Source organism: Solanum lycopersicum, chromosome 9, assembly GCF_036512215.1.
Source record: "Solanum lycopersicum chromosome 9, SLM_r2.1".
NCBI lineage: Eukaryota > Viridiplantae > Streptophyta > Magnoliopsida > Solanales > Solanaceae > Solanum > Solanum lycopersicum.
In genome coordinates, this window is record NC_090808.1 from 8,824,114 (window position 1) to 8,834,677 (window position 10,564).

The following is a 10,564-nucleotide window of genomic DNA, read 5'->3' on the forward strand; positions in this document are numbered from 1 at the left end:
ATATGCTTCCATCCTGACCTTTGAGCAGATTGATTTAGATGATCTGCATGCTCTTCTTCATCAAGAGTGACATTATTTTCTGGGGAGTCTAATGTATTCTGGCTGGAATTTTGAGTAGTACCAGGTACCATATTATCCTTTTCAACATCAGCAGCCTCTTTAGATAGACTATGATTCTGATCATCACAGTCATTGTTCAGTTTTTGATCTGCATCAGCGTCACCTCCTTCAGACTTCTTTGATTTGAGCATTTTCATCACATCATCATCATCATTTGATCCATCATTCTTCAGGCTTCCATCTTCATCAATTACAACATGAATGCTTTCTTCAATGCATTGAGTTCGTTTGTTGAATATTCTGTAAGCCTTGCTGGATGAAGAATATCCAACAAACACTCCTTCATCACTTCTGGGATCAAATTTTCCCAGATCATTCTTTCCATTATTCAGCACAAAACATCTGCATCTAAATGCTCTAAGATAGCTCAGCATTGGCTTTCTGTTGTTGAGCAGCTCATATGGAGTCTTGTTCAAAATAGCTCTTATTAGACACCTGTTGGTAACATGACATGCTGTGTTAACAGCTTCAGCCCAGAAATTTTGAGGAATATTTGATTCAATAATCATAGTTCTTGCAATGTTCACCAAGGTTCTATTCTTTCTTTCCACTACCTCATTTTGTTGAGGAGTTCTTGGAGCAGAGAAATTATGGCTCGTACCATTCTCCATGCAGAATCTATCCAGTGTTGAGTTCTCAAATTCTGTGCCATGATCAGATCGAATGCTGCAAATAACTTGATTCAATTTGGTTTGAATCATTTTGAAGAATACCACCAACTCCTCAGTTGTGTCTGCCTTTGATCTCAGGAATCTCGTCCAGGTGTATCTTGAGTAATCGTCAACAATCACCAAAATGTACTTCTTGCCATTTCTGCTTTGAACTTTTAAAGGTCCACACAAGTCCATATGAAGCAGCTCCAATGTTCTTGATGATGTTACTTGATTTTTGGGCTTAAAGAATGATCTGATTTGTTTTTTCTTTAACACAAGCTTCACAGATTTTATTTTCAGCAAACTTCAGTTTGGGCAGACCTCAGACCAGGTCCTTAGAAATTAGTTTGTTCAATAAAGAAGATCTTACATGCCCTAGCCTACTATGCCAGAGATCAGCATTCTCATTCTGAGCTCTAAGACATGTTAAGTCATCTCCATGAGACATTTCTAAGTTTGCCACATACATATTTTTACTTCTGTGTGCAGTGAGAATTACCTTATTTGTAGTTAGACTCACCACAGTGCATTTCTCAGAAGTAAATTTGACCTCATTTCCTTTGTCAAAGATTTGTGACACACTCAACAAACTGTACTTCAACCCATCCAAATGATAAACATTGTCAATTGAATCTTCAAGAGACCTTCCTACTTTGCCAACTCCCAAAATGTACCCCTTCTTGCCATCACCAAAAGAGACACCTCCTCCTTGGAGTGTCTTGAGTGAGAGGAAGTTTTTTACATCACTAGTCATATGCTTAGAACATCCACTATCCATATACCAACATTGACTGCTGCTCCTTTCACTCACCTGCACCAAGAGTCACTTGTTTAGCTTGGGAACCCATTTCAGCTTGAGTTCCCAGTAGGAAGACAAAGGAGTGATTATATTATATTTAGTCCAATATGGTAGATTTTGAAGCTTTCTAACAAAGGACATAGGAGCAGGGACAGACTTTTTCTTTGAAAGTCTGTGAGTTGATACAATTTTTGAAGGACCAGGTCTCTCTTTTGGTACATTTTGCGTTTCAGCATAATTAGAGAGCCTTTCACAGGAGTTTCTCCAGCTAGAGCATTCACCCTTCAAATGTCCATTCTTACCACAGTGAAGACATAACAAATTGTCAGACACAAACACATACTTACTGTGCGGATTATAAGGAGGAGTGATGTTCATATTTCCTAGTCCTTTCTTATTGAAATTACTCTAATTTGTTGCATTTGACAGTAACTTTGAGGATTTTGTCCACTTAAGGGATTTTTCAAGTTCTTTCTTAAGTTTAACAATATCCTGTTCTAATTTGTTACTCTTTTCAAGCGACACACCAAGTTTTTTCTCAGAGTTTTTAAGTTTCTCTTGAATTTCAGCTTGCAAACCATTTGACATTCCATTCAATTTTTCAGCTTCTTCAGTAATCTGGTTCAACTGGTTCTTAAGTTCAGAGTTACTTGACTCTAGAGACACCATTATTGACATTTTCTCTTCAAGTTTAACTTTGTTTTCAGTTAAACTGTCAAGTTCAGCATTCATGGTGTCTCTTTCAGATGTTAACTCTATCACAGAATCAATCATGACTTTTGCCAAAGTTCTCAATTTTTTAAGAGAATATTTATCCAAGTCATTTTTCATATCTAGAAGAGTTACCTGATTGTCCTCTTCTTCATCTTAAGTATGGGCTATGAGAGCAAACATTTCATTGAAGACAGTTTCCTCCTCATGTACAGCAACCATGGACACATCTTTTGGCTCATCAGGGTCTTCTGAATCACTTGAGGAGTCACCCCATGCAGCAAGAGCCTTTTTGACAACGAAGTCTGCAGCAACTTTTCTATCTCTCTTGCCAAGTACCAGGTCCCTTCTATTCTCTTTGTCACTTCTTGGTTTTTGGTAATCCTTGCTTTCATTTTTGAGCAAAGGACACTCTCTGATGAAGTGCCCAGCTTTTCCACACTTGTAGCAAGTATCACCATGAGCAGCATTTCGAGTACCATTTGTTCCTCTTTTATAAACTTTGTTTTTCCTCATAATTTTTTGAAATCTGCTGATGAGATATGTCATATCATCATCATCAGTTGAATCTTCATCTGATTTATACTTCAGCATCAATGACTTGTCGTTCTTGGCTTCCTTTTTTGACAAATCATAGTTTCGATTCATCTCATGTGTTTTTAGATTTCTAATCAAAGCATCCATAGTTAGCACCTTCAAGTCCTTGGCTTCTGTAATGGCATCAACTTTGCTCTCCCAAGACTTTGGAAGAATTCGAAGTACTTTTCTAACTTGTTTGGTCATGCTTATAGGTTCACCAAGACTTCACAGTTCATTTGTAATGGAAGACAACTTGGTGAACATGTCATGTATTGTTTCACCTTCCTTCATTTTGAAGTTCTCATACCGTGAGGTAAGCATGTCAATCTTAGATTCTTTGACTTGTTTAGTTCCTTCATGTGTAGTCTTCAGGCAGTCCCAAATTTCCTTACCAGACTCACAGGCTGACACTCTGTTGTACTCATCAGGTCCTATCCCACAGACAAGAAGAGTTTTAGATTTGAAACCTTTTTCAATCTTTTTCCTGTCAGCTTCGTCATATTTCTGTCTAGGATTTGGAACAGTAATAGTCTTATCTCCATCCTTTTCTTCCATCATCGGAACAAATGGTCCATCTAGTACAATATCCCATAGCTCGCTGTCTTCAGCCATGAGGTAATCGTGCATTCTAACTTTCCACCAACTGTAGAAATGTCCATTGAAGCGAGGAGGTCTATGTGACGACTGTCCTTCTTCGAGGTTAAGTGGACTATCATTCTAGAGCAAATATCACTTCCTTGGTGTTAACCAAAAAGATAGTGTCTGCTCTGATACCACTTGATAGAATATATGCCTTCACTTAACCTGTAATGGACTAGGTCCCTTACTACACTAATGAATAAAAAGAAAGTTAAATGCAGTAAAATCAACACGATGATTTTACGTGGAAACCTCCTTGCTTAAGGGAGTAAAACCACGACCTGTCTCACAAGATTTTCAATCATTTTCACTAATCTTCAAAAGCAAAAGTAAAACACGATTACACCAAACGTAAGAAAGAGTTATCAATCTCACAGTTAAGCAATAGTCCTCTATTGCTTAACAATCCTAAGCAGAAAACAATCTACCCACTAAGCTATCCCACCTGGACAACCTAGACTTCTAACACAACACACCAATTCCTTTATAGATTAAGGAATGGTTTACAGTTTAAGAACAAGAGAATGTATTCCTAAACAACTAGACGAAAAGCTCCAAATATTGCTTTTGTTCTTGGACTAATTCTGTCTTTGCTTTGTAGTAACCTTTGCAAGAGTTCTTGAAAAGTTTATATCAAGTTGCAAAAACTGAACAAAATGTTTAGGAAAGTGTCTTTTATATGGGCAAGTCACTTTCCTAAACGTCTTTGCCATTGGCTAGAAAAGTCACACTTTCTGACGCCATCGGGAAGTGTGCACCTACTTTCCGTACCGTCTCCAGCTGGCAATCAACTGGCTCGTCATCATGAGAGACGGGTACCTCTACTAGGTCCTTGGGTTTGTTTCATCTACAATACTCAAGCAAGAACCCTGCAATAGTCAATTAAGAAACTGGTACCTTTACAAGGTCCCCAAGTTATTCAAATCATCAAAACTACAAATAACAAGAAACCTGACTGCATATGCATGTAAGAGTAACAACAACTATTGTCATGATGTTTTAAATGGTTATCGATGTTCCTGCATGCAAGGATATGACGGGAATCCATACCTGATAGATGGTTGTCAAGGTATGTATATGTTTCTGAGTCTCCTACTATGATTTTATCTCAAATCTATCATTTTGCAAATGAATGATTACATTATCGTACGTTTACAGATATCAATGAATGTCTAGATCCGCAACCAGATTATGATAGGTGTGTCAAAAATGCCATTTGCAACAATAAAGATGGGAGTTATACATGCATATGCCGTCCAGATTTCAGTGGTGATGGTTATACCGAATGCATTCGCCACAATCCTCAGAGAAAAATTCAGAATATTTATCTAATTATAGGTACTTTTCTTAACTTCTCTGCAATTCTGCAGTACTTCTTTGATAAGCCCGTCAAATATTACTACTAGTTTGATTATTTCATTCACAATTGAACCGAAAAAGAAAACCACAGATTTTCATGTATATATGTTAATAACATACAATTATTACAGGCATTACATCAGGGGTTGCTTTAATAGTTATTGTAGTATTTGGCTGGTCATATACTGCATTCCAAAGGAGAAAAATGTCAATGCTGAAAAAGAGGTTTTTTCAAGAAAATGGTGGATTAGTTCTACTGCAACAACTCAAAGTGGAAGAGGGATCAAGTAATACTAATACAGTAAAGATTTTCACAGTGGAAGAGCTAGAAAAGGCAATTAATGGCTTTGACAAAAATAGAGTTGTTCGTCAAGGAGGTTTTGGAACTGTGTACAAAGGATATCTAAAAGATAATTGCATCGTTGCCATAAAAAAATCTAAGGTAATTGATCCCAATCAAATTGAACAATTTATAAATGAAGTACTTGTCCTTTCCCAAAACAACCATATAAATGTGGTTAAGCTCTTAGGTTGTTGCCTAGAGACGGAAGTTCCACTATTGGTGTATGAATTTATCAGCAATGGATCACTTTCTGAACACTTACATGATAAATTAAAGGCGCCAACTCTTTCTTTGGATATTCGTCTGAAAGTTGCTGTAGAAACTGCAGGAGTACTTTCCTACTTTCACTCAGCAGCTTACCCTCCTATCATCCATAGAGATATTATATCAGTCAACATTCTTTTAGACAAAAACTACACAGCAAAAGTGTCTGATTTCGTAGCATCCAGGTTGGTTCCTGCTGATCAAATAGAGCTATCTACATTAGTGCAAGGAACTTTAGAATATTTAGATCCTGAATACTTGCAAACAAATCAACTCAATGAAAAAAGTGATGTATACAGTTTTTGAGTAGTTCTTGTAGAGCTCCTAACCGGTAGAAAGGCTCTATGTTTTGAAAGACCAGAAGAAGAGAGATGTCTAGGCTCAATATTTCATATCTTCAGTGGAAAAGGGTCATTTGTTCGATATTCTAGACCACAACATAGTCTCTCATGAGGTAAATGCAGGGCAATTGAAAAATGTAGTTGTGCTTGCCCAAAGGTGCTTAATACTTAAAGGGGATGATCGACCTACAATGAAGGAAGTTGCAGCAGAATTGGAAGCTGGATTGAAATTAAAGCACTCGTGGGCTCAAACTGATCAACAGTCAGAGGAGACTAAATCCTTACTGCCTGGATTTGGATATGAATATAGTGAACACACTATTCATATTGATAGTGTTACGAGCCATGTAACTTTACCATTTCCTGGAGGAAGGTGATCTATCATGCATGTTAATTTTCTCAGAAGCACTAGCCCAATACGGGCACGGCTTCAACATGAATTTCTTTTTTCTCTTTGGCATGTTAGAAATATGAAGTAAGTTTGATTATTTGCATCTCTTTTATTTGTCTAGACATAATAAATTTGAGTAACAAATTAATGCCAAGTGTACTTATTTATGCATCCGAGTAATAGTCGACATATTTTGATGTTCTTCTTACACTTGAACAGTTCACTTTTAAATGTTTTTGTTGCTCAACTCATATGTTTTGCATAAATATATATATATATATATATATATATATATAAATCTCAACTCCCTCCTTCGCTTGAGAACCGTACGTTCAGGTTTTGGATCAAAACTCTCAAGGTAGTTATATTTAGAAAGTCTTTTTATTAGACATAAAATGATTTAAAATACCTTATTTTTTTGCCACTAGATCACAAACAACTTGACATAAGCTCAAAACATATTTAATTAAACCAACAGGCATGATTGAAGAACTAAGAATTTGTGAAACATATGACAGAAAATATAGATATTTTTTTATCACACATTATTAAGAACAAATAATTTGTGACATGTTGAGAACAAGGAATTGGTGACTTCTTATTACTTTATGTTGATTAAGTAAAAATAATACTCTCTCACCTTTTCTTGATTAGAAGATTAGTTTAAATTTGTAATTTTGAATAAAAAATTGGCCTAGCAGTTGGGTGATGTCAACCGTCTCGGAAATAATTTGTGAAACTTTCATCTGCTATTTTTCGTGCTTGACTACTTCTCTGCTGATGCAGCTATGGATCAGTAGGATGGAGTGAGGATATTGAGCGTCTTATGCTATCACATTTTCAAAAAAAATAGTCAAAACTTCATAAATTTAAAATATCTGACCCTCGTCAATAATTTCAAAGAAAATGAGGTCTAATCCATTAAATTTTCAGTCATTTTCTCTCCTAATCCTCTCTGAACTTTTCTTGATTATGCCATGTATAATATTCCATCAAATACAAGCATGAGAATGACACAGTACTTGCTCATTCTAACATTGACATTATTTTCTGAAAAAATAAATAAAGTACTAAAGATTTTCGATATATAATTAACTGGATAAAGTCGTCAAGTCTCCTTGACAGTCCACATTAAAAGTTGCTCTGGCTCCTCTAAAAGTAGTATCATATTTAGTATCAAAAAATCACATAACATGTCTCCTAATGATGTGATGATTTTTGCTCTGATAACATTAATTTGCTTTTCTCTATGTTTTGGTGATTATGCTATGTTACCAACACACAACAATCTCATAGCAAAACCCAACTGCAAAAAAAGTTGTGGAAATGTCAGCATCCCTTTCCCATTTGGGATTACACAAGATTGCGTTTTATACAATCAATTCCTTGTTACTTGTGATTACACTTTTCAACCTCCCCGTCCTTTTTTCTATGACTCCTCTATTCAAATCACAAACATATCTCTCACTGGGCAACTTACAGTCTTTCAATTCATATCCAAAGATTGTTATAAATCCGGGGTAAACACGGAGAATAACACTCCATGGATATCATTAACACAATTGTTTGCAGTTAGCAACACCGCGAATATGTTCATCGCGATTGGCTGTGATACATATGCTATAGTTCAGGGTTATTATTCAAAGTTTGAAAATATGACGACTAAGCATTACTCCTACATAACAGGATGTACGTCCATGTGCAATAGTCTTGATGATGCTGATAATAACACATGTTCCGGAGTTGGTTGTTGCAAGACATCCATCCCTAAGGGAGCATGGAATGTTACTATAACACTAAGCAGTTACTATAAGCATACTTATGTGAATGATAACCCTAGGTGCAGCTATGCTTTTGTGGTCGAAGATACTAACCCTTATGCAAATTTTTCAAAGAATAACCTCGAAAATTTGAAGAACATGGATAAACTTCCACTTGTGCTAGATTGGGTAATTGGTAAAGGAACATGTGAAATAGCTAAGAGAAACTCGACTGCATATGAATGTAAGAGTGAAAAAAGTGATTGTTATGATAGTTCAATTGGATATAGATGTTCCTGCATGCAAGGATATGATGGGAACCCATATCTCAAAGATGGCTGTCAAGGTATGCATATTTTACTTTTTGAACTTAGAGGGTGTCCAGGATAACTTATCCAGGATTAATAATCAGTACCGAGATAAGTTATCCCTCCCCTTGGGTGGTATAGTAATCACGGGATAACTTATCCGGGGATAAAATAAGTGGATGATAAAAATATCCCTTTAAACACTTTCTATACATCACTTTTTTTTAATATTACGCTTGTACTCTATGAGTCTGCAGACATAGACGAATGTATAGATCGGAAACCAGATTATAGATGTGCCAACGATGCCATTTGCCAGAATACAGAAGGGAATTATACATGTATATGCCCTCCAGATTTTAGTGGTAATGGTACTGTATGCAATCGTGACAATCCTCAGAGAATAACACACAACATTTTTTTTGTTATAGGTACCTTTCTTGACTTCTTTCAAATAGGTACCAATTTTCTCATCACAAACTACATACATCGACCTAAAATGTCTAATAAAGTTAATATATTTTTATACAGGTGTTACTGCAGGGGTTGCTTTTGCGATTATTATTGTTTTTGGCTGGTCATATACTGCGTTCCAACGGAGAAAGATGTCAAAGATGAAGAAGAAGTTTTTTCAGGAAAATGGTGGATTAGTTCTACAAAAGCGACTTACAAGGAAAGAGGGATCAAGTCATAATAATGCAATAAAGATTTTCACAGCGGAAGAGCTAGAAAAAGCAACGAATGGTTTTGACAAAGACAGAGTTGTTGGTCAAGGAGGTTTTGGAATTGTTTACAAAGGATATCTAAAAGATAATTGCATCATTGCCGTAAAAAAATCTAAAGTAATTGATCGCAATCAGATCGAACAATTCATAAATGAAGTACTTGTCCTTTCCCAAATCAACCATAGAAATGTGGTTAAGCTATTAGGTTGCTGCCTCGAGACGGAAGTTCCATTATTGGTATATGAATTTATCAACAATGGAACACTTTCTGAACACTTACATCATAAATTGAAGGCGTCGAATCTTTCTTTGGATATTCGTCTGAGAGTTGCTGCAGAAGCTGCAGGAGTACTTTCCTACCTGCACTCAGCAGCTTACCCTCCTATCATCCATAGAGATATTAAATCAGTCAACATTCTTTTAGACAAAAGCTACACAGCCAAAGTTTCGGATTTCGGAGCATCAAGGTTGGTTCCTGCTGATCAAACAGAGCTATCAACATTGGTTCAAGGAACTCTAGGATATCTAGATCCTGAATACCTGCAAACAAATGAACTCAATGAAAAAAGTGATGTATATAGTTTCGGAGTAGTGCTTGTAGAGCTCCTAACCGGTAGAAAGGCTCTGTGTTTCGAAAGACCACCAGAAGAAAGAAGTCTAGCTCAATATTTCATTTCTTCAGTGGAGAAGGGTCTTTTGCTCGATATTCTAGACGATAATATAGTTTATGATGAGACAAATGAAGGAAAATTAAAAAATGTTGTTATGCTTGCACAGAAGTGCTTAAATGTTAAAGGGGACGAGAGACCTACAATGAAGGAAGTTGCAGCAGAATTGGAAGCTGGATTGAGATTGAAGCACTTGTGGGCTCAAACTGATCGACATTCAGAGGAAAAAGAGTCCTTACTGCCTGGCGCACAAACATTGAGATTTGGATGCGAATATAGTGAACATAGTATCCATGTTGATAGTATAACGAGCCATGTAACTTTACCATTTCCTGGAGGAAGGTGATCGGTCATGCATGTTGATTTATATCGACAATATATAATTCAGAACGGCCACGGCTTCAACATGAATTTCTTTTTTCTCTTGTGGATGTTAGGAATAGGAACTAAGTTTGATTTAGTTGCCTCTATTTTATTTGTCCACAGATGGTCCCATGCGTGATTATATATGCATCCATGTAATAGTCCTCACATTTTGATGTTCTTCTTACACTTGAACAGATCCTTTTAAAAAAAAACTTTTGTCGCTCAACCCAAATGTTTTGCGTGTATCCCTGCTAAAAGTCAGTTATGTTTAAATTTATATTCACAACTACACTTGTCACCTATATGGCTAGTGGAATAGCCAGCCCATGTATACAAGTTAAATCATTGATTTTGATTGTCTTATCTTTCTATTTGAATATATATGTTCTAAATTAACTGCTTTCTTAGACATACAACACATCACCAAATCACCCATAACTATTAGTGGCATGCTATAATAGAAATACCGATTGAAAATGAAGAGATAATCTAAGGTAAAAGGCTATTCAATGAAAAGTTAATGTAACTTTTCAGGGTC

The 10,564-nt window shown here is 36.2% G+C and overlaps 3 protein-coding genes across 3 annotated transcripts; 2 read left to right on the top strand and 1 right to left on the bottom strand.

Moving 5' to 3' along the window:
- Positions 1–2,439: 2,439 nt before the first annotated feature.
- On the bottom strand, positions 2,440–3,474 carry LOC138338349 (uncharacterized). The gene is made up of 2 exons (XM_069289301.1): positions 3,170–3,474; positions 2,440–3,085 (listed from the first exon to the last, which is right to left on the bottom strand). The coding sequence occupies exons 1-2, from the start codon at positions 3,472–3,474 to the stop codon at positions 2,440–2,442; spliced, it is 951 nt and encodes a 316-aa protein (XP_069145402.1).
- Positions 3,475–4,524: 1,050 nt separating this feature from the next.
- Positions 4,525–6,185, top strand: LOC101257891 (wall-associated receptor kinase 3-like). Its single transcript, XM_019215537.2, is given in 4 exon segments — positions 4,525–4,570; positions 4,660–4,839; positions 4,992–5,851; positions 5,853–6,185. Coding segments are annotated over 4 exon segments (1,419 nt in total).
- Positions 6,186–7,328: 1,143 nt separating this feature from the next.
- Positions 7,329–10,307, top strand: LOC138338311 (wall-associated receptor kinase 3-like). Its single transcript, XM_069289185.1, has 3 exons — positions 7,329–8,305; positions 8,525–8,698; positions 8,799–10,307. Exons 1-3 carry the CDS (start codon positions 7,393–7,395, stop codon positions 10,004–10,006), a joined length of 2,295 nt encoding a protein of 764 aa, XP_069145286.1. The 5' UTR covers positions 7,329–7,392; the 3' UTR covers positions 10,007–10,307.
- The last annotated feature ends 257 nt before the right edge of the window (positions 10,308–10,564 follow it).

Coding starts and splice junctions, on each gene's coding strand:
- LOC138338311 (XM_069289185.1), top strand. CDS start 7,393: ATGTCTCCTAATGATGTGATGATTTTTGCTCTGATAACATTAATTTGC. Junction 8,306..8,524: donor TCTCAAAGATGGCTGTCAAG/GTATGCATATTT, acceptor ATGAGTCTGCAG/ACATAGACGAATGTATAGAT. Junction 8,699..8,798: donor CAACATTTTTTTTGTTATAG/GTACCTTTCTTG, acceptor ATTTTTATACAG/GTGTTACTGCAGGGGTTGCT.
- LOC138338349 (XM_069289301.1), bottom strand. CDS start 3,474: ATGGCTGAAGACAGCGAGCTATGGGATATTGTACTAGATGGACCATTT. Junction 3,086..3,169: donor ATTGACATGCTTACCTCACG/GTATGAGAACTT, acceptor TGAACTGTGAAG/TCTTGGTGAACCTATAAGCA.